The sequence below is a fragment of the Phoca vitulina genome, unplaced genomic scaffold (genome assembly GCF_004348235.1).
Source record: "Phoca vitulina isolate PV1807 unplaced genomic scaffold, GSC_HSeal_1.0 scaffold9, whole genome shotgun sequence".
Classification (NCBI taxonomy): Eukaryota; Metazoa; Chordata; class Mammalia; order Carnivora; family Phocidae; genus Phoca; species Phoca vitulina.
In genome coordinates, this window is record NW_022589712.1 from 51471947 (window position 1) to 51496621 (window position 24675).

Consider the following 24675-nt stretch of genomic DNA (forward strand, 5'->3'; position numbering starts at 1 on the left):
AGGCAATTCTGATAAGGTTAATCATGCCTCTTTCACATTTAATTCTATTAATGTCAGTGTGATCATTTGTCAGAATCTTTCTTTGTCCCTGTCTGCTGGGGTCAAAAAAGAGATCATTTATCCTAGGTCGCAAAAAGAGAACTCAGGGCATTTTCCATGTTGCTGCCTGGCCTTAGATCAGCAATGCGAATTCATAAAAGATTTCTATTGACGTAACTATTTAAGCATCTTAATTATTTAAGGGTGTATCAAGACTTAAACAGTATTAGCTAGGAAGGTAGACTGTAATCACATTTCTCTACCAACATATCTGAAACACATCTGAGACACTTTGATGTCAAATGTCTATAACGGCTGTCTTCCAGTTTGTCTTCCAAGTTTGAGTCATTCCTACTCCATCAAAAGCCCCAAAATTCCAATTATTTCAAATACCATTAAATGTATTTTGTCTGATAATCAGAGACCAGGAAATGGATTTTTAAGTAGGGAATACTTGATAAAGTCACATAATGTTACTACAGTCTCTCATGGTTCGTCTCCCCCTCCGATTCCCTCCCTTCATTCTTCCCCTCCTGCTATCTTCTTCTTCTTCTTCTTCTTAACATATAATGTATTATTTGCTTCAGAGGTACAGATCTGTGATTTAAAACAAACAGCCAACTATCCTTCTCGGCTCCAAAGGATACATTAAACAGAATGTGGAAAACACAGAGAAGGACAGAGCAAAACTAGGCATCACGTAACTTCTGGATATTACAAGAAAATAAAATATTCTAGCTACCATTAATGATAACTTTGCTCCACAAACTTCTCACTTGTACTCAAGGGCAACATTTACTCAGTGGTAGCACTGAATGATACTCACCTAGAATGCTGTCACTTTCAATCAGAGAGTCATTCTTCTCACTCCTGCTAATTTTAAATATAAGTTTGCAGACATTAAGAAGATTCTTTCTACTCACTTTAAGCTGCAGAGAAAGAAAACACATTTTTATTGCAGAGGGAAATAAAGACGCACCATCATTTTTTAACACAAACATCTATTTTTAAAGTGCTGCAAGGGTATTTTTAAAACATAAAGAACAAGTCTAAGCTTAGGCTCCATATTTGCCAACTATAGTATTTCATTAACTTACGGTAAATACAGTATAAATGATCCTTAGGGTACGCACATTTTACTGATAAGCATTTATTTCTTACTTCATAAAGTCTCATCCTTATACATGAGATTATTAGTTACTTTTTAAAGAGTATATGAGGATAAAAGGGGGGAGGATGTTGATAAGTTTAATTAAATGGATTAATTGCTTTAACACACAAGAGTAAAGGAAGACGGATACCAAAATTTCAGATTAGACTAACTTAGAAAAGAATACCTAGTAGGGGTGAAGGAAAGAAAAGAAAGGGGGAAGGTATGGTTCTCTTTATTATTTGTATAAAAAAACCAAAAAAGTAATAATTTTTTCATTAGATAATACATATATATTTACTTTTCAGGCTATATCTGGAATGCTTTGAGATAATAGCAAATAATGTTCAAAATTTAAAATTACCTTCTAAATCCTACAAAAATATTCAAGTAAATTAAACATAGGGGCAATAAGGAAATATACTTTTTAGAAAAAAGCACAGTAGAGGGGGACTAGCTACATCAAATAGCCTCAATTCACTGTATATTTATCTGAAGTGGTAAAAATTAAAAATTAAAAATATCCTAAGTGTCCGATATTAGAGAATAATAAACTGTGGAACAATACCATTCATATCAAGCAGTCATAGAAAGTGTAACTGTGAATACCATGTTTTAAAAAAAGACATTTATGTGGCACCTGGGTGGCTCAGTAGTTAAGCGTCCACCTTCGGCTTGGGTCATGATCCCGGAGTCCTGGGATCGAGCCCCGCATCGGGCTCCCTGCTCAGTGGGAAGCCTGCTTCTCCCTCTCCCACTCCCCCTGCTTGTGTTCCCTCTCTCACTGTGTCTCTCTCTGTCAAATAAATAAATAAAATCTTAAAAAAAAATACATTTATAACCTACTGTAAGATGGGAATATTATATGCCCTCATTGCAAGAATGTAAAATATGTTTGTAGGAATGAAGTTATCTGAACAAATAAATATATCTGTGTGAAAAAGATGAGCGTATGGGTCATTATTTTATCATTAAAAAGCATCTTTAAAATTATCTTCGATATTGTTTATTAATGACTTGCCAGTTAGTTAAAAAAAAAAAAAAGATAATGGAATTTGTCAGACATGTTTTTAAAGATTCATTCTGTGTTTGATCCACAAATGTTAATGAGCTCCTGCTGTGTACCAGGCACAGTGCTGTTCACTGCAGGAGACACAAGGATGAACACAGTCAGCCCGGTGCCCGAGGGGCAGAGGGAGGGAAGCATTATCCACAGAGCAGTTTCCATCTGCCTTCCTGCTCTGGGCCCTCGACAGGTTATCTCAGAGCAACCTTGCAAACTAGGAGTTCTTTCCATTTTGCACCTTGGGAGCCTCTGTAAGTATTAGAAATGCAGACTCTCAGGCCTTGGCCAGCTCTGCTGGATCAGAATCTGCATTTTAACAAACTCCCCAGAGATCCAGTGCTCGTGCAAGTCTGAGAAGCTCTGTTGTGGAAGCATCGGAAACTGTTACATGTGGCAGGATGGTCATTCCTTCTGTTCTCAGGAGGAAAAAAGGAAATGGAAATTAGAAAAAAAATGTAATGCTTAGGGGTTTCAAAAAATTATTTAAAAACCCAGAAGATAAGCTGACTAAAGAGAATAGAAATAAAACCTATATCAATGGAAATCAATGTTGCCCTTAATACTCGGGAATATATTTTAATCAATTAACTATCTTCTGCTACACTGTGAGCCTGTGTGTGTGTGTGTGTGTGTGTGCGTGCGTGTGTGATAGTAGCACGGGTTACGTACTTAATAAAATGTGCTGAATAAATGAATGACTACAACTAACCTCACCCCCCACCCAAGTCTTCTATTTTTAGTGAAAAGTGACAAAGGGAAAATGACAACAACTCATGTCCGGGTTCTCATTAAAGATCAAACAAACAAAAACCCGACAATTTCCAAGCCTGCTATAAGGTCAGTTTACATTCAAAGCACATTCCTATACCTTCTCTTTTGGTAACTGTAAAAAGTATGACTCTGAGACATGAAAATATAATAAAATATTAAATCATATGCAAGGAACATAGACAACCTTACATAAAAGAGCTCTTCCCCCCACCCTGACCGTCCCCTGCACCGTGCTTCATATTCTGCTCTCAGCAACACCCCCGCCGACACCCCGGTCCCCCAGGTTCTCTGCGTGCTCACAGCCTCCTCTGCTACAGCGCCAGCCGGGAAGGCAGCGGATTTTAGGCACTCGTATTCCCAGCATCAAGAGTCCCTGGCACAGAGTAAGGTCTTGTAGAGGGTAGTTTGCTTCTTACATTAAAAATAGCAGTCTTTTCTATTTGAAGCAAATTTGGAAAATTAAGGAGAAGTTTAAAAACACTTATAATACTACTACTACTATATATAATCACTGTTGACAGACTGGTGGGGTTTCTTTTCTGGTTTTTTTTTTTTACCCCTGTATAGGGTACTAGATTTTTTTTTCCCCGCCTGAATATAGTTGCATTCATTGCATATATGTGTGTACTCCAAAAATTCTTAATATAGACTGAAACATTTTTGTAAGATCCTTTGACACAAAGGTTAAAATTAAACGGCTGTCTGGCAAAACCCCCAACTTACTTAACCAAAAAAATGCAAGAAATCAGAAGAACTGACATTATGCTCACTGAATGTTTTTAACTATAAATAATTTTTTTTAAAGATTTTATTTATTTATTTGACAGAGAGCGAGCACAAGCAGGGGAAACTACAGAGGGAGAGGGAGAAGCAGGCTCCCCATTGAGCAAGGAGCCCGATGCGGGGCTCGATCCCAGGACCCTGGGATCATGACCTGAGCCGAAGGCAGATGCTCAACTGACTGAGCCACCCAGGCGCCCCTAACTATAAATAATTTTAAATGTCTGAATTTTAGTACTAAACTGGTAGGGAAAATATTGGCAGAAACTAGAGAAGATATTAAAAACATCTTAGTTCCATATATCTTTTCTGTTTGTTTGCTGATTTTTTTTTTTTTACTTTTTATGATGTGGTCTTTTTATTTATTTATTTATTTATTTATTTAATTTTTTTTTTAAAGATGTTATTTATTTGACAGAGAGAGAGAGAGTGAGAGCAAGAACACAAGCAGGGGGAGTGGGAGAAGGAGAAGCAGGCTCCCCGCCAAGCAGGGAGCCCGATGTGGGGCTCGATCCCAGGACCCTGAGATCATGACCCAATCCGAAGGCAGACGCTTAGGGACTGAGCCACCCAGGCGCCCTGATGTGGTCTTTTTAAAACTTATATAGAATTCCATTCACCAAGGCCTATGCGAAAACAATGTCTTGCCTGGAACGTTAGGGCAGATTCAGGTAGCAGATGGGAAGTTGGGCTTGATGGCCTTGAAGGTCCCTCCTGACCTGGTTCTGCGGTTAATCAGAAGGAGCAGCCTGCCCATCTCTGCGCCCTGGAGGGCAGCCTAGGCAGAATCGCCCCTGACTCAGCAAGGCAGCCAACGTCACACAGAGAGCTCTATCTAATCAGATTGAGTTCAGAACGCGATCACTGCCTGGGAGATCACCTAGCCTTTCACCCTAAAGTAGTTACATTGTGTCGTGTATATTATTGATTTGAGTGGCACCTTTAATAACCAAAATAATATTTTCTCGGCAAAGCCCTGATGAATCAATGGCATTTTCCTCCTCTGTCTCATTTATCTATTCTCTGGCTTGGCATGGAGCAAAATGTCTGGGACCCAGATGAAAACCCACGGACAATGGATCCCTCAGCAGTTGGTAGCTTGGGTCTCCCCAGGGCAGCTACACTGGTAGGGCCTTCCAGCCTCCCCCAGGGGCTCTCCTGGGCCAAGGGGCACCCCAAATCCAGGGCCAGAGAGGAAATGGGACAAGCATGCGATACCACCTTTTTTTCTTTTTCAAGTTTTTATTTAAATTCCAGTTAGTTAACATAAGTCTACCTACCACTTTTAACTTCAGCTATCTCTGTGGCTTATGTTCTTTTTTGTTGCATTAAAGCTGATGGATCAGTTAACCCCAATGAGGAGATTAAAATACGACTCAAATCACTATTTCAAAGAAGTATTACTTTCTGAGTCATATATCAGTTTTTTTTTTAAAAGGGGGTGAATAGTTTGTGATGACAGCTAAATAAGAATGTAGGTTCTCCAAAAAAATTACATAGAGTATGTAGTCAGAATATTCTGCTTCATGAAAGACATCAAAATAAGGAACAGTGGGCATTCTTACTGAGCTCTTAGTAAGTTTGCCAACTCTTACCTTCACTGTGTACTTTCAGATTTTAAATTATATGTGTTAACATAATAGCTTTTACTTTTATGAAACCAGGTAAACAAAGCTTCATTCATTTGTTTTAGCGGCTCTTTTAGAAGGTTCTCTAATAACTGTGTCTTATCTTTTGTTTCCAACTGCTTATGGCTATGACAACAAAGTGTTCCCCTCAAACAATGATATCATTTTGTTTGAGACAGAGTTTATACAGACTTTTATTTGGTGTCTGGCCTTTTCTTCTAACACCTCCCGGAAGCCTTCTGTTGCCACCTTCCCATGACCACATGTTTCTCTGTTTCACACTGGTTCATAAAACACCTGGCCAGTGTGTCCATGGCCCAGGTTAGCCTCAGTTATTTATTAAATCATGGGGCAGAATCAAGCACCCAGCAGAAACCACAGGTTGTGTTCTCTGATACCGATCTCCAGTCAAGTTACTTGAGAAACTGTTTTGAATGTATTTGCCTGTTGTCACCTTTTTTTAAAAAACCTAGCCACAGTCCAAATGTAAGAGTTTATTTGAATATTTTCCCCGTAGCCTTCCAGGTCAGCCTTCGTTCCTTAGATAGGGTTCCTAGTCAAATTCGGAGATGTCAATTTATTACCTTGATTTTTTTTCAAGATTCTAAATGAACACACTGCATTTCTACTCTTCTTTGTAATATTTACAAATAAAGCATTCAATAAAACTTTTATGTGCTACAGTCTACTAGACCAGAGGAAAGAAAAACTTACTGCTAGAATAATTTTTGCAAGTTTAAGGCTGAGCAAGTCTGAACCAATATCAACTAGTTTATATAGGGTCTTCAGGAGAACACTTCTTCTCTTAAATTTATTTCCAAGCATGTTTCCTTCCTCTAAAGCGTGATGAAGTTGTGCGCAAGCAGCACAAATCGTTTCAATTTTTTCTTCTGTCAGAGCAAAGAGAGTAAAGCAGCACTTACTAATTAAGGTCAAGTTTTCAAGTGTGTCAAACACAGTGTAAGTAAAACCCCGTAATTATTTCCCCGAACATCTTCAAATTCCTGAACTATGTTTTTTCCCTTCTCTTGCAATTTCCATCTACCTGATCTTTTTTTTTTCACCTCATTGATCCACCTCCCACCATGTTGACTTATTTACCCATCAGTCAGCTTATCTAGAACACACGGTCTTTCAAAGAGCGTATTAAAGAATGGAATTGCACCGATTCCAGATGGCCTGCTTTATTCCAAATGCCCTCCACCTCACAGGGCTCGCTTCAGTCTCAGGGAAGCCCACCACTGTGTCTCCACCTCCAACCCTTTGGGGCATAGTTCCTCTGGCCTAGAATGTTCTCCTCACCTTCATTCCTACTGATTTGGGTCCATCAAGGCTCTGTTCACATTCTGGCTCCTCCAGAAAAGATGTACCATTCCACATTCAACAAACATTACTTGGTACTTTGTTATTTTTCACATACCTATGTATATTGTGTTCCATGTCCAGTGCCCTCAAGCAGATGTCATGCTAAGTGAGGAGGAATCGTGTCTTTGTATCTTTGTATCAACAGAGCATGGTTCAGTGAGAATACTGTACTGACAACCTATCACATAGTTTAATGTATATTCGTTTTCTAATATATCTGCTGATGAAAACAATGATCAATATTTTTCTATGAGAACAATGCTTACTATCTGAGAAACAAGGGCTCAAAGGGAACAAAAATCTCAAAAATGCCACCTCATCCACTGTTACTTGCAGGTGGTTATTACAAGAGAGGAGAATAAAAAGAAGACTTCAGTTGGGAAACAGGAGAACCCTAGAACATGTTATTTTATAGTGAGAATTCTGAGGACAGCAATCTTTGAAAGTGGTATCCATACCAATAGGCATGCAAGGAAGAAAACTCGCACACAAAATGGAACCTGAGGGGAAATCTAAGAATCCAAGTCTGAGATATTCAGTTGAAAAATATTATCTGATAGATCCATCACAAAATTTAAAATTAGGAAACCAATCTTAAATAAATACCATAATGTGCTTTTAAAAGCCCACATAGAGGAAGTGTGCGCCTGAAGAAGGAAATGACTCAGGCCATTTTTAGCTCTTTTCAACAATAACATCTAAGAAAAAATGTTAAACCTCAATAGCTCGGTAACCTTCAATGCCTTTCGGTTATGCACTTAAATAAATGAATTTTTGGGAAATGACTTAGACTAACTTTAAATAAAAGGAAAAACCTGAGCTCTATTGTAAGAACACTTTTGTTTTGTTGTTTTATTCTTCTGTTCCTGGCAGTTTCTTCACAAACCCCAAGTCCAGGCCGTGGGCCACTCTCTGGCAATGGGGAGACCTCAAGGCATTTTTCTAACACTTCCCTCTACAAACTCTTCAGTCTGGTGGGTTCAACAAGGAGTAGCTGTCTTAGTTTAAAATAAACTAAAAAAGGAAGTTTCATGGGTCAAGTTCTAAACTGTTGATCAAATTAACTCTTTATACCAGTTGGTTTGTTATAAATGCTGTAGAGCCTCAAAAGACAACTTGAACTTAAGAGCTTTCAACATTCTCAAGGGGCTAAAGCTAGTGGGTAAAAGTTGGATACGTAATAGAAAGCAATGTAGCCTCAAAGTAACGTCTCCCCATAAGATACTTATTAATTACAAAGGGGGAAATAGTAACTTTACAGTGGAAAAGCCTGGACACCACCTTCCCCAAGTGATCAAAATTCCCATCCCCAGGAAGAGATCAGAGCAGAGTCACGTGCCTACCGCCATGGGGCACTGAGAAGGACACAGCACCACGCATGCCGTATACCTGGCCCAAATGCCTTATCTGGGTCTAAGTGGGAGAAAATACCAGACCAAACTCATTTGTGGGGGCAGTCTATAAAATAATTGGCCTGTACTCCTCAAATATATCAAGATCATGAAAAGAGATATGACAAATAACTTGAACTTATGATCCAGGATTTTCTTTTTCTATAAAGGAAATTATTAGGATAACTGGCAAAATCTGAATAAGGTTTGTATAGTATGGTATGGTAGTTTCCAGATATGTAACAGAATGTCCTTGTGTCTTAAAATATATGTTAGAGTACTAGGAATATGGGACATCATGTTGGCAACTTGTTCTTAAATGGTTCAAAAAAGGAAAAAACAATGTGTGTGTGTGTGTGGTGTGTGTGTGTGTGTGTGTTAGGGGGGGTTACAGAGAAAATGAGAGCAAGAGGGTGGAAGAGAGAGAGGGAATAATGAAGCAAATGTGGTAAAATATTAATATTTGGGGACTCGGAGGGAAGGGCATACAGGATTTCTTTGTACTATCCTTGACACTTTCTTATAAGTGTGAAATTATGCCAAAATAAAAAGGAAAATAAGAAAGGCAGACCCTCAAAAGCTCAAGTAACCCAATCCTGCCACCATTCACTGTTCTTAAAGTTGAGGGGAGAGATGCCATACTTCAGGGCCAACAATCCTCTGAGAAGGGAGATTCATCCACATTCCAAATCCCAAACCCTGGTTCACTTTTCTTTGCTGGTGTCCCCAGAGCTCTCTTAAAATCCTTCAGGCTGAAGACTTCCTCTGGGACAGGCCTTCATGCTGCAGGCCATCCTCCCCACTGTGTTCTTCCTAGCATGTTCTCTGTTTTAACCTTTGCTCAGACTGACTGCTCTCCTCACTAGTTTTTGCCCACGTCTCCTAAAATAAAGGGTCCAAAGTTAAAATTAGGAACTCCAGAAGGAGAACAGTCATCCATCGGGGTTTTGAGCTGCCATGAACAGTGATGATGGTCCAGTCTAAACCACCCTCACCTGCCATGCGAACACTGCCACGCATAGAGATTAGGTGGCTGCCCATAGCCACGTGCTTAGTTGGTAGCAATACCAGGACCAGAACCCCTGCCTGGGGCACCCACAGGAGCCACGAACATGGCCAAGTACTAAAAGGGAGCCGAGGAGCAGGGAGGTTGTTTGAACCTTTTAGGGAGTAGGTCTTCTGCAGGACTTCCTTGCTTGTTGGGGAGGACCTCTTTACCATGCTTCTCCTAGGGTCTCTTCTTGAGCCTATCATGTTGGTTTGCTCATCCATGGAGTACTCGTTCCACAATGCCTAGTGAGGGCTCTGTGTGCTCTGTGCCGGGCTTAGCTGGGGGCCATGACTGTGGCTCCAGAGGGGCCCATCTCAACTCCAGAAATGGAATCCCCAAGGGGTGGCAAAGGAGAGAAAGCAGGGGCCATTCTCTTGACAAGCTTTCCGTGGGTCACCTTTGCAGAGACCCATTGATCATGGGCCTTCCCTGGGGGGAACCTCACAGTGCAAGGGCTGGGCACACCCCAGGCCACCTCCAGCTCTGAGTGGCATTCCCAACAGGTGAGGTAACCTTAGGAGAGTAGGACATATACATTTGGATCTAGAAAACCATGGGCACACCTCCCAAGGATGCCAGTTTATGAGACTTAGTCAAAGTTTCAGGGACCTGAAATCTGTTTTAATCTTTCACTATCATGTATTAACTGCCACCCCAGAGAGTTCAAACCAGCATTTACTTGGGCAGACAGAAGGTGATAATTAATATGTATTCCATGGGGAGTTTTAGAAGTAGGCTCTCTTCCTGAATTTAAAGTATAATTTTTACCCACTAAAAATTAGGTTTACTTGTATTTCAAACGTACATTACTGGATGAATAAAGAGATAACTTCATTTGTTTCTGAACATGTTCACAAAAATGGTAGTCAAAGCATACCAAAGATATCAGGGCAATGGAGAACATAGAAATAGTTAAAGATATTCTCAATTTAAAAGAAAAACTTTTTTTGTTACCCTTTTCTAATTCTTGCAAAATTGGTACGATCCTTGTATTCCAAAAGACTTCGTCTACTTCTATTTCTGTCTCCTTTTCTTGCATGTCGGCTTTTGAGACTGCAAAAGAAATCCAGATCAGGAGAAAGCCGTGAACAAGGAGGTATACCTGGAGTACCATCACAAGTCTTTGTTGTTCATCACTAAAATTAATCAGCTCTGGAATTAAACTACACCTCACCCCCTAAGCCCAGCTAATTCTAATTAGAACTACATGTCTTTTAATCAAATTATCCCACATCAAACTCAGATAAGATCATGTAAAGAAATCAGAACTTTAAACTCTGGTTAGGACACTGCATGATGTCTTAAGCTTCAGAAATGTTGGAATTGTTGTCAGTAAGGCAAATTAAATAGTTGGTTGTTTTTTTTTTTTAAAGTAAGCTCTATGCCCAACGTGGGGCATGAACCCGTGACCCCGAGATGAAGGGGTCACACACTCCACCGACTGAGCCAGCCAGGCGCCCCGTACTGCAAATAGTTTGAGTTATTTTTTATTTAAACTTACCACTCTGTAATGTGGGATAAATAGAAAACTATAAATATGTAAAGAATAAGGATTTTGAAAGTGTTTAATGAAAACTTTTCTGAAAAGGAAGGCCTTCAGAGAGGCTCTCTTTCCTACACAAAATGAAATGGCCACATCATTTTAAGGCCACTGCCATTAGTGCCAAGTGAATTTGTGTGGGGTAGTGGGAAAGGCCTGTGCTTGGGGCGCTGACCGATTTCAGTTCAAATCACAGCTATTGTACTGATGCACTGGTTGGCTGGGGTCTGGCTTCTTATCCTTTCTGAGCCTCATCAGTGAAACAGAGATGAAAATCTTCGCCTTCGGGGCTCTGAGAATTAAGAGACATGATATAGGTAAAGCTCAGAGCCCAGGGTCTGGGATCCAGGAACACTCAATAAATGTGAATTTCATTTTCCTGATTAAAAAACAACAGGCCACCACTGTCTGAAGTTCATCCGGCTGCACGATACCACTGAGTCATCAAGATTCGATGCTGCCCGGGAACGTAGGCTCTAGAAAAGGAAAAGCTAGTTGCCACTGGCTGGGTCCTTTAAGAGGCAGCGTGTCTCTACTTAATTTTGATAACATAACAAGGAGGTCCCCAAGTTGTCTCCATTTTCCAGATGAAGAAAGTGGGGCTCAGGGGCATTAGGCTACCTGCCCAAGGTCATACAGCTCCATGGCCCTTGCTCTTGACCTCTATGCCATTCCACCCCACAGCAGAAACAGTAAACTGAAAGTTGACTTTGGAGGGCAATGTGCATCATATTAGAAACTGCAAATCATGATTACATTTCACACAGGAAATACCCCACTCTCTAAAGCACAGACCATGTAGCTGGAGGGGGTACCGCAGTGCGGACTCTCAGGAGCAATGCTAAAGACAGCCTCCCTTCTCCCTTCTGCTCCCTCCCCATAGGGCCCTCTCATGGCACCCAGTCTATACTGGTTCAGAGTCTGTACCTGCCCAGAGTGGACCCGGTACCAATCATTCAAATGCCCACAGCGGGTGCCTAGATCCCAAAATGTCACACGAAGAGTTAGAAATGATAGGGACAATCAGGGTTTCATAGAAAGAGAGCAAGAGAGCAAAAGCAGTGAAAAGGCAGATGGCCTATATAGTTTTAGGTTATTTTTTCTGGAAAAAAAAAAAAAAAAAGACCAGCCGACCAGGGAGGCCTGTGATGGCATAGGTTCTACAATCACTGTCTGGGTTTGGAGCCTAGCTCTGGGGTTGACTGTGGGCAAGTTGCATCACTTTTCCTCTATAAAATGAGGTAACGATGGTCATCTCCAAGTATTGGGATGATGGGTTATTAATTTCTTTTATGTGCGCCTGTATTTTCCCAAACCTCTCATGCATTTGTGTTACTCTTGAGAAGAAAAAAAATATATAATACATATTAAACTTCCCAAGCACGTGGTGATGATGTCACCCAGGAGAAGCAGGAAAGCTATGTGATTTACCCATCCCTTCCAGTGTGTAGGCCTTCCTCTAATACTCCACGCTGGAAACAGCCACCCCAGGCGCAGTGAGTCCAGGCTTGCTTTTTCTCAAACCTTCCTGACACCAAAAGAGGACCATGCACACTGGGCGTGAGGAGCCCTTGAGCAGAAAAAGTAGATAGAGAGGGGTTGTCAACAAAGCTGTAATTCAGTAGTGTAGGTGTGCTGTCTACAGCTTTAACAGCAAAGTTTCCCATCATTTGTCTAACCCCTAAGGAAGAGTTCATGAAATGCATGGGTGCATTGTCTTTCGGACAACATCAGTCCCTATCGGTACAGGTTCACAATCCCTTACCCAAAGCCTTTGGACCAGATGTAGTTTGGGAATAAAAAAAATTTGAATTTTAATAAGGCAATAGGGTACACACACTGCGTATCATGCACCACCCCTGGTAGGGTCTTCTGGGGCGGTGCCCTGCGCCAGGGTCCGTGCATATTTTCAAGAAACGAAACAAAGACTATTCTTCGCCTCCCATCAGCTCAGCTCAGGCATTGCCACTAAATGAGTTTGAAAAACACTTCAGCTTTCTGAGCCTTCCCAAGCTTCAGTTTTGGGATTTCAGAATTGCAGATAATGGATGGGAGACCACCATCTCAATCTTTTGGGTCATTACTTTTATGAGTCTACCCTAACTTTGATAAATTACAGGTATGGACTCAAAAAGTAAACCTGAATATTCAAGCAGGATAAAACCCATGGTTGTTCATATTCTCAGGTATCTGCCCAAGTCCAAAGCATGTGAATACAGTCAACATATATCAAGGCAAGTGAAAAGCCAGAAGATAATAAGTCAGACAAATAACTTAATCACCAAATATTTATGGCACACTTAAAATTTACTAGAAGTACAGACTCCAAGTCCAGTAAGTTCAACTCAGCATTTTTACTTCCTATGCAATATGCTCTTTAATGAATAGCTCTATGAGGAACCACGATTATCAATCTGTTTCTTAGGACAAACAAAATCAATAACACGCTCACCCCAGGAAGAGTGGAATTACAGGGGTGAGCCAGAAATCACAGAGTGGTTTATTTAACCTTGGCAAAGGAAAGGCCCTTGCAGGCCCTTCTGAATGGTTCTAAGGCTTGTTCCTGCTCAGAGCAGAAGTCAGCCAGACACTGTGGCATAAGGGTTCTCCCAAGAATCTCAGGGCGAGCGGTTGTGTCCAGCCATGACCTTTTCTGTGTCTCCACCCACTCACCTACCTCCTCTAACTCTGCTTTCTGCAAAAATCCCATTTTCTATAACTAAACCACTCTCCACTCCAGCAACTGAAGCATGGAATCCTGTGACTACTCTTGAAGATCTACAAAAATTAAATAAAGTTTGCCTCAGTCTTGGGCAACAATCTAATATTTTAGAAAGCACTTTCATCTAGGTTCACAGTTTGCTAAATATAAAAATTATGATTCAACAGGAAATTGGGTAAGTCAAGCAGAAATTTCAGCATGTTTTTGACGATTTTGCTGTCTCAGTGGTTATAGTTTCTAACCACAGCTTTGAGTTCTGGACACAAAAACTTGACACAATGTTTATTGGCTGATGTTTTTAGCAAGTAAATGTAAAATCCTTAGCAACAATGCTGATGCGGAAATCAGTCTAAGATTTTCCTGAGTGTTACAGAAATTCCTATTGGCCACAAAAGTCATTTTATTGATAAAGAATTAGTTTTGAAAGTGATAAAATATTTTTTGAACCTGATATTAGTTTGGTTTTATAAAATTTCATGTGCGCAAAAAAAAAAAAGTGAAAAATATAACAAACACCTGTGTGCCCACAAATAGTTTGGTCAAATACTAATGGTATTTTTATCCTCCATTTCAAAAAAATAAACATTACAGATAGAGTTGCCTCTTCTTATCTGTCTCCCCTCCTCCCTCTCCCTCCAAGGGTTACCATCATTCTAAATCAGGTGGTTATTTTTATCATGTTGGACTTTGCATGTCACCACATAGATCTGTATCCATAAACAACATATGTCATTGTTTTTGCAACTTAACGCTTTCATGTAATATTATGTTTGTACTCATTTCAGTCAATATTATAAGTGTGACTGCTATATTTCATTGTATGAATACACTTTGCATCATTTCTAGCCTGTGATTTATATTGTTGTATATTTTTTCTCAAACCGATTAAAGCCCCTAAAGGCGGGCGCCTGGGTGGCTCAGTTGGTTAATCGACTGCCTTCGGCTCAGGTCATGATCCTGGAGTCCCGGGATCGAGTCCTGCATCGGGCTCCCCGCTCAGCGGGGAGTCTGCTTCTCCCTCTGACCCTCCCCCCCTCATACTGTATCTTATTCTCTCTCTCAAATAAATAAATAAAATCTTTAAAAAAAAAAAGCCCCTAAAGGCTGTCTTCATAGAGTTAATATAGTTTCACTTAAGTGAGCAATGATTTTGAACTCTGGTTTTGCACTCAAGAATTATGTTGATGTCAAGCTTTGCAATTTTCCAAATACCTTTACAAAATAATTTCTTGCACACTCATTAAGACAATAATCTACAGATGTCTGAGGCCCTAGAGCTGGGTCATGGTAAGAATTTTAAGACTGTTGTGAAAATAGTAAAAATTTCTAAAAATAAATGTTGACGTGCAGCCAAGTTGGATGAAGTTACTGGAGTTTTCAAACAGTGAGCCAACATGAGACATCTTCAGTGGAAATGTGAGATGCTTAAGATGAAGAAGTTCTGGAGACCTCTCAGCATACGAGCACCTCACCTGCTCTGGTTTCAGGTCTGCTCAGGTCTGAGCTGTTGAAACATGATGAGGCTCTTGAACGCCTCTTCCCCTGGTCCCTAGGAGGAAGACGAATACACACAGCACTCAGAGCAAAAACCAAAGCATTTCTCTTTCTCTAAGTATAGAGTCGGCTATCTGCAGGTTGTGAAGAAAGCATAGAGGATTGTTTATAAGACGGGGTCTGGTGCTCTATAGTCCTTTAATCAACATCTGATTTCCAGCTTAGATTTATCTATCAAAAAACAAGACAGAGCTGCTTCACAGTATTAAATACAGTTACTAGAAACAACAACAACAACAACAAATCCCAAGTTTACTTTGCAAATCAAAAAAAGGAAAAAAAAAAAAAAACTGATGAAGGATATATACCACAAGAGGTCACTGTTACAATAAGAAAGAACTCAGGTCTGAGGGACTCAAAAAAGACCAGTGTTTAGAAGCTGGAAGGGACCCTTGCTCTCTGTCTCCCTGCGCACAAGGAAATTGTTCTCAAATTGGTCAGCTGTGCCCCAGGTCACAAAGCAGGGTCAGATCTGGAGACCTGCTCTCACAATTTCCGATTCACGGCTCTTTCTATTTCATCACAGAGTGTCCTGTTTCCACTTTAAATAATTCATTAAATTAATATTCTTTGAAAAATGCTTTATTTTTTGAAATAATTTAAATGTGAAAAAATGGAAGGTGAATTCAGGCAGCCCCCAGATGACAAATATTTTGTGTTCCAAATAAAAGAGTAGCGGTTGGCCAATAGTAGGATTATATTGCCAGGTTTGTCTGGGGTTTGTTTTGTTTTGTTTTGTTTTGTTTTGTTTTAAGGTTATATTTAATGTAGAGACCATCCAGGAAGGATACAATTTTTCTTTAGCTAAGCTGACACTTAAAAGTACTCACTTTTAAATATCTGTACACAATTCCAAGGTAAAAAACACTGAGTGCAAGTTTTACAACAATTTTTTTTTTTTTTGGTCATCAAATAAAAGATTTGCTACAAAAAACCACAAAGAACGCATACACGTGTGGCCAGGGTCACTCACAAACACCCAGATGTGTGCCTGTGCAGTAAATGTTCAGTGCTCTATCCTGGCCCTTGGCTTTTACTGCTGCCCAAGGATTAGCTTCTCCAAATACCATTTTCCCCATAAACAGGCCCCTTTTTTAAACACTTGATTTAACACTTTTTATCATTTAGTAGAGAAAAGACCAAGCTAATCTTTCCCAAAATGTGTAATTATTTCATACCCTGAAACAATTGCTTTATTTTTACACAGCATAAAAACATAGATCTGGTAGCAAGAGGTCCCTGGCCAATCAAAGAAAGAGTATGGGGATGGGATCTTCTGTGTCAACACGCTCAGAGTTGAGATTCAAATGGAACAGATCTACTCTACCCTATGAGAAGGGAAAATACCGAAAGTTTGATAGGATGTGAAGCCAAGGAAGTTCTCGTGCTTATCACTCTTAGAAATAACAAGAAAGTCTGAGAACAATAGAGGCAGGGTCTTCTTGTCATTATTGTCCTCAACAACTATTGAAACTGAGGAAAATAGTTTTCAGCTAATGGCTTTCTAAAGTCACTGGTCCACACTCTCTGAGTCATGGCCGCTGATGAGGTTGCCTCCCTACACACCACATTTGTGTATCCCCACGTATGGGTGTGGGGTGGGGGGAAGAAGGGTCCCTCTTCTTAGTGTATACCAAAGCTCAACAGTGCTGGGTCCTGCTGGTTCTCAAGAAGAGCACAGGCTTGGGATTTCCTAATACTCCCTATGATCATCATCGTACAGTGGTTGAGCTTGCAGGCTCTGAACCCAAACTAGGTCCTGGGTCCAACATTTATCAGCTACATAGACTTGGGCAACTTACTTAAGCTTTTGGCCTTGGTTTTCTTATCTTGACACGAGAGCAATGCCTCTCCTTAGTACAGTGACTGGTACATTTGAAGAACTTAATAATCAATATTGGTTTTCTCTTTTGTTCTGAATCAATAAGCACCTGTCTGAATAGTCCAATGCTGGATGTTATTGTGATAAAGAACATACAAAGCGTTGCCCTGAAGAAGTCTAAAATCTACTTTGAGGAACTAAGCAACTTTCTTTTTAAATGGAAAATTCCAAGGAAGTCTCTAATCAAGTGTTAGATTGTGAAAGCCAGCAGGTTACAAGAACTAGAGGGATGCTGGGAAGGAAGTGATGAGTAAGAGGGAGAAGTGGGCCACAAAGTAGCCTTAAAAGCATAAAAGTGGAACCAGCAAGTGATAACACTACTCTCAGGAGGGGAGGAACATGAGTGAAGGTAAAGAGGAACGTGAGCAGCCTGGGACTCAGGGCAGGGGATAATTGTACAGGGCCAGCAAGGTAGGAATAGGAGGTTTCTGCTGGGACACATGGGAACAGCTGCCTGAAACTCTGGGGAGAGGCGATGGCCCTGATCTGATGGGCATAGGTTCTAACACAGGAAGTAATGGGCTCTGGAGTTGTGACAAGAGCATTTAGGAGACTTGGAGACAGGTAACAAGAACTAATTCTTTGGGGGTGCCAGTAGGACTGGAGAAAAAGGAACTAATTGAAGAGATCCTGCAAATGAAAAGTTGACAGGATTGGTGGTTGATTTCAGGCAGAAGAAAGAGCAGAAGGCAAGCCTGGAGGAACAGGATAGCAGGTTGCCATCAACAGAAATGGGAAGGTTAGGGAGTAGACCAGTTTGAGGACTGAAACACATGTGAGGTTTGCCATATTGAGTTTCGGATGAAAAATGGAGGATCAGCAAAGGAGATGTGGAAATCAGGGAAAGAGCACTTTTAAAGATCCAAGTGGCACACAGGGACTAGAGTGATCAGGTTTGTGGCTCGAAGACCAGAATCTCAGGACCAAGCCTTGTCAGATACTCGTGTAAAGGATAGAAAAGAGGAAAAGGAGTCCAAAGGAAGAGGAGAAATAAAATATGTTCTCATGCAGCCCAAGCATTCTGAGAAGGCAAGCATGATTAACAGGTCAAAGATGAACACTGAGGAAGAACTGTCCCGTCTGACCAGGGTAAGCCAAACAGGATTTCTGGGGAGCAGGGCAGCTAAAGTCCCACAACCAGAGTGAGGTGGGGAGAGAGACATCAAGAAAAGAAAATCCCCTCTCTGCCCAAGAAGAGACTAGATGGGCTTATAGTTAATGGAGATCTGTTCTCCTGTAATTTCCACTCCACGAACCTTCTCAGTTCTTAATGTACTAATTGAAGCCACATGAAACAAAGCTTTATCCTTCTTCTTCTCAATAATTCTCCACATACTTAAAAATGTGGTGTTCACCACTTAACGTCCTCTCCTAGGGTTTAAATCCCATGGTCTTATTAGCTACGTTATCAGTTAATTATGATCACATTTATTAGCTGTATGACTTCATGTCTGCTTTTCACCTAAGCTTTGGTTTCCTCATCTATATCTGAGGGGGTGGTAAATACTAGTAACCCTCTATATAAGGTTGTTGTGAGGATCAAATGATAAAATGTGTAAGTACCTTAGTAAGTACCCAGTGAGTGTTTACTATCGTTGCGGCTGCCATCACTGATGTCACTGACAAACTTCTCCAGTCCCTTTAACTCCTCCTTAGAGGACGTGGTTTCAAATCTCCTTGCCAGCCTATTCAGTTACTCTGAGCGAGTGTCACTTGGTCTGGATCCGTATTAAAGTCTGGAACCCAGCACTGAGCTAAAGGTATGGCCTGATGAACAATGAAGAGAGATTCTAAATAATGTAGCCTAAGACTATATTAGTGGTTTTGGTGGTTACATCACAGAGTTAGTCGATTCTTGGTTTTTCTTACAAATGCAGCTAAGGCAAATTTCCCCCATCCACGGTGGACTCATTAAATTTCACAGTGTTATATTTGGCAAAGGGTTCCTGTCTATCAGATGTGTCTAGATCTTGATTCAGTCATACAATATAATTCTTCTTCCCAGCTTCCTGTTCCAAGTTGTCAAAGACCATAATTAATTTTTGTGCAATGATTTTTGATGTCCAACAATAAAACCATTCCAGAAATTATTCTTTAAAGCTCTTTTGTGAACTTCTTCTTAGAGGCAGAATAACACCATTTAATTAGTTAGGGTATCTTCATCTACATATAACAACAACAACAACAACAAAAAACTAATCCTAACACACTTAACCAGTAAATAGAATGTATTGGCTCATATAACCTAAAAGCCGAACACTAGGGTGGGTTTTAGGTGTGGTGTGATCAGGGCGTTGGCTCCATTTTTCTGCACTTCTCTCAGTTCTGCCCTTCCTTCGGTTCCATCTGTAACCAGGTGGGAGTACTAAAGACAGCAAGATGGCTATGGCATTCCCAGGCCCCTGATCTACTGCCAACATGCTTCAGAGCAAAAGCAAGTTCTTCTCTTCCCAATCACTGACAGGAGTACTACATTTCACTGAATAACCAGAACCAAGCTCTCTAGCCAAGGCAATGCCATACACAGACTGACTGAGTTACTAGTGCTCGTCCACCATTCAGTCACATTGGCAACATCTACTTCTGGACCATATATACATGGAAGAAATAAAGTATATTTCTTTAAAAATATTCTAAAATGCAGATTTTCCTATTATTTAGACAGTTTTCCCAATTATTATGATTAAGTCAGAGGTCAGCAAACTTTTTTTTAAAAAGCCAGACAATATATGTTTTACACTTTGCAGGCCAAATGGCAAAATAGAAGCTACCATACAGGTACTTTTGTAACCATTTAAATGTAATGACTTAAAAAGATGTAATCCATTCTTGGCACAAGGGCTGTAAAACAAAACGAAACAAAACAGGTGGCTGGCCAGGTTTGGCTCCTGGGCTATAGTTTGTTGACTCCTGCTTTAAAGCAGTAACTATAAAGACATGAAGAAAGATTTGGAATTGAGGTGAAAAAAAGCAATAAATTTATTTCCACTTGGAAAAAAAATTACATGTAAGAAAATGGGAAAGGAAATCTTAAAGGTAGATTTAAAATTTTAAACACATTTAAATTTTAAATGTGCTCATTATCATAAGCATATGATAAAAAGAAAATTTTAGCAAATTGCGGGCTAAACTTTCCCTTTCCCTAAGAAGACACTTCATTTTCAGAATTAGACTCAAGTTGTATAGATTCCAGTCAGGAAGTAAATATTGTGGGCTTTGCAGCCATACAGTCTCTACCGCTCCTCGGCTCCGCTGCTGCAATGTGCCTGCAGCCACAGACAAGGGCTGAATGAATGCGTCTGTGTTCCAATAAAACTTTATTTACAAAAACAGGTACTAGGCTGGATTTGGCCCATGGGTCTTAGGTTGCTTACCCCTGCTTCATAGTCTCTTAGATACTTGGCCTGCAGTTTGAGAAGGCCACCACCAAGGACTGGGGCGGGAGAGAGGGGAGGTCCCTTAATCACGTCTTCGTGGCCTGAAGCACCAGATATATAGTTTCCAGACATATTAGCATTAAGAACATTAGCATTCTGTCTTAATAACTAAGGTTAAAGATAGAATTCTACCTAAGCAGTTACATACAAGCACAATGAAATTAGAGAATAGGATTTTAAAGTAAGGTTCATAAGGTCAAAATTTTAAGTCCACCAAGGTATCTATAGCATTGGGTTGTGGCCCAAGATTTTAAAAATACATATTTAAAAATTACACATATAATCTTAGTATCTTTTTCAGTAATCACAAAGTGGTTATTATTCAAGCTCTACTTGTATAGACCTGATTAGACATGGCTTTGTAGCGAACCATGTTAGCCTCACTTAGTTAAGCTCAAACTCCCTTGGCTTCGAGTACAAGCCCACGGGTTCATGCTTCCCTTAACTTCCACAGCCCCGCAGCTTCAAGGCCCTTCGTGTGAAAAGCCCTGTAACTTCCCCCTGCGGCAGTGACGAGGACTTCTCATCGGGGAGAGGGGCTGACACTGCCCCCTTCCCCAGCATGTTATACCCAGCTTCTGTTCTCTGCTTTCCTCCCTGCGGTCCTGATGGGGTGCTGACACATGGCCATCTTCCACCGGAACTGCTACAACCTCTGCTTCCCAACCATCTCCTCTGTCCCAGGCTCTCCCTTCTCCCGGCCCTTCACTCTGCTGCCAGAGTCAGTCTCCAGCTAGAAACTTCCCAGTGGCTCCCTGCAGCCTACAGCCTCAGGACCCATGCTCCTGCCGCACCAGCCCATTTGCCTTTCTTCAAACCTACCGCCACCAAATCAAATACCCCTCTGCTTCTGCTGCTCCTTTAGCAAAGAACACCATGTCCCACCCCTACTGAAAATCAGCCTCCAGAGGCATCCCAAACCCACGTACCCCAGGAAACATCCCCGATCATCAGGTCAGAATGAGGGGCTCTCACACCTAAATACCAGGGTAAGTGCTTTCACTCTCCCAGCATTGGAGTTAATCACTGAACAATGCTTTTCAAACTTTCCTGTGCATTCAAATCACCTGGCTATCTTATAAAAACGCAGATTCAGATCCAGTAGGTCTGGGATGGGGCCTGAGATTCTGCATTTGTAGCAAGCTCCCAGGTGATGCTGATGCAGCTCTTGCAGAGACCACCCCTGAGCAGTAAGCCCGCTGTCGTGTAAGCACCTCATGGGCAGAGTCCATTTCTGTCTCCCACCTCCCCCCTGCCCCGACCCCTCAGCATAGGGCTTTGCTTGCTTACCAAGAAATGCTTATTAAATGGAAATGGTCGAATAAGGTGGGATTCTGCAAAACCATTCTGGCCGGTGCTTTGTCTTTTCCAAATGGAAACGGTTTCTCAGCCACATCACCCTTAATTTCTTAAAATAATGACTTCATTATTTTTGAAAAAATGACATATTTATTAATTTTTAAGGCCAGACAATATAAGAAAGTACAAAGAAGATTTTTTTAAAAAATCATCCAGGATCCCACCACCCAGAAATAAATATTAATATACAGTAAACATAATTCCAGACATGTTTTGCACATATTCAGATGAAAATAGAAAAGAAAGAACAGAAGAGTGATTTGGAGGGAGGGCAGGTAAAGGATACATATATAAATAGGATCATACCATACATGTCACTGTAACTTTAAAGTATTAAGTATAAATTTTACTTGAATTTAACAGAGAAACAGAAATTGAGATGAAACTGAAGGAATTGTAGAACTTCAGATGAATGAGTCTTCCCAAGAGATATTAGTTTCTAAAAGATCTCTCTGAAGTTAAAAAAAAAATAATGAAAAACATTAGAATGCTGAAATACTCTTTTTTAAATTTATATTTCAATTTCAGACTGTAGCTACTAACAAATCTATTCCCTCTTATCAAGTGAATAATTGGCTCTCACACTTCCTCCCAGGTACCAGTTTGGGTTATTTATATTACTATTACATCATTAAGGTTTCTGTTCCATAACCATCGTTTTCAGAGTTTTAATTCACTATGAAAATAAAGTCGATACTCACCAGGAATGCCTCCTCATTTCTGAATTTTGACACATCATTTTGATGTCAAAGAGTTTTCTGGGGATGCCTGGGTGGCTCAGTTGGTTAAGCATCCGACTCTTGGTTTCGGCTCAGGTCATGACCTCAGGGTCATGAGATGAGCCCCGTGTGGGCTCTGCACTCAGCGCAGAGTCTCCCTTCCTCTGTTCCTCTCCCTGCTCTCTCTCTCTTTCTGTCAAATACATACATACACACATACAATCTTTTTTTTAAAAAAAAAGTTTTCTAGAAAGTGCACGTGTTATATAGTCCCCAAGTTCATCCACATCTGGAAATGTCTATCCGTTGCCTTTTTACTGAAGAACAACTTGGCTGGCAATCCTTCTTATACTTAGGACTTCATAGACATAGACATCCACTGTATTCTGACACTGAGAGGTGCTCTAATAAAGCCAGAGGCAGCCTGCCTTTTCCTCCTTTTATGTGACTTGCTTATTCAGCCTGGATGGCCATAGGCTACCGTCTTCCATTTATCCACTCCATCAACAATTACTAATTGAGTGTGTACTATGTCCTGGGTAGTGTTCTGGTGCTGAACATGGTTGGAAGTATCTTAGTGTGGAGTATTCCATGTAAAACTTCGTTGATGTGTCCACTGAGCTTCAGAATCAAATTTTTACTTCAGAAAGTTGTCTCTTCCATTGTCAGTTGGTTCTTGTGAATATCAAATGAGTTAACACATGTAAATCACTTGGAAGAGTGCAAGGCACTTAGTTGTTGAAAGTAAGCTAGTACTAGGAAGGGGTGGGGGGAGAGGAGGAAGACTCTCTCCTTCGGGAATACAAGTGCCATGCCTCCTGTATCTATCTCAGTTGCTTTCATCATTTTCATATCTTCGCATTCATTTCTTTTTGTAGGATTGCTTCCAGCCTGTACACCATGTCTCATTACATTTTTTACCTTTTTATTCTCACTTTATTTCTAATATGACATTCCTCTCCGTGTTTATACATTTTTCTTTCATTTCTTGAGAACTGCAAACATATTTTTCATCTCTTTAGGGGGCTTAGAATCTCTAATTTGAATTCTTATAACTCAAAGAAGAGCTCCTTTTTTTTTTTTTTTTTAGTTTTTGACACGATGGAAAATGGTTTTAATACTTGTTTTTAGAGGGCAATTCCTTCTGTAATCCATATTCTTCATCTGTCTTTTGGTTATGTTTTTTACGTATCTGTGCCCGAGTTCGATGTTAATTCTTGTCCTCCTATTTATTTATCTTTAAACAGAGCCATTTATTTGTGGAAGAATGAATAGGATCCACAGAGGGGGAGAATCAGGGTGTTCTGTAGCTTCAGCTTGAATCAGCTTTCTTGAACATCCATTCACCAAGTCTGTTATTTTTCTTGACCTGAAGTGTGTGGCCGCTTGGTCTGTATGTGGCATGTTACTGTGACTCACAGAAAAGGCCCGTTCCATGATAGGCTCCTGGAGTTCTAACCTAGCAAACCCCCTCCCCCGCCAACACATGCACGCACGCACGCACACACGCGTGCACCAGCTGGCCTACAGGAAATGAGGAGATCATCGCCCTCAGCTCCATCCCCCTGTCCTTTCATCATCTGGATCCTGAATGAGGGCTTTACAGGGGCATCTCCATGTTTTCCATGGCTGGCCCACACCCTTAAGTCTCATTTCTTGAATTACAGACTATTGGATGTATACCTTTCTGAACTGAGAGACTCACTCTTTGTGAAATCTGTTTTTTACTCTAGGTCTGAGGAGGTCAGTGTCTGCTCTCAAATTACCCCTTGTTTTCATCTATATTTCACAGAGTCTGGCAGGTTAACTAGACTCCTGGTTGCACTATTCCAAGTGACAAAAACCTAATCTAAAATACTACATGCTGTCCCTGTCAAAATAAAGAAAGAAAGGAAAGAAAGAAAGGAAAGAAAAGAGAGGAAAGAAGAGGGAGAAAGAAAGAAAGAAAAGAAAGAAAGAAAGAAAGAAAGAAAGAAAGAAAGAAAGAAAGAAAGAAAGAAAGAAAGAAAAAGAAAGAAGAAAGAAAGAAAGAAAGAGAAAGAAAGAAAGAAAGAGAAAGAAAGAAAGAAAGAAAGAAGAAAGAAAGAAAGAAAGAAAGAAAGAAAGAAAGAAAGAAAGAAAGAAAGAAAGAAAGAAAGAAAGAAAGAAAGAAAGAAAGAAACAGGAACATACTGGTTCACAAAACAGAGAAGTCTACAATGTGGATATGGATCATCCTTGA

General features: G+C 40.4%; 1 protein-coding gene across 1 annotated transcript in view; it reads right to left on the reverse strand.

Moving 5' to 3' along the window:
• Window positions 1–24675, reverse strand: part of ARMC2 (armadillo repeat containing 2) — a 103529-nt gene that overhangs the window by 49036 nt on the left and 29818 nt on the right. Inside the window, exons 6-9 of the mRNA XM_032408115.1 lie at window positions 14976–15052; window positions 10196–10294; window positions 6149–6324; window positions 866–968 (exon numbers count right to left, since the gene is read on the reverse strand). Of these exons, the coding sequence (XP_032264006.1) occupies window positions 866–968; window positions 6149–6324; window positions 10196–10294; window positions 14976–15052 (455 nt within the window). The remainder of the gene's footprint in view (window positions 1–865; window positions 969–6148; window positions 6325–10195; window positions 10295–14975; window positions 15053–24675) is intronic.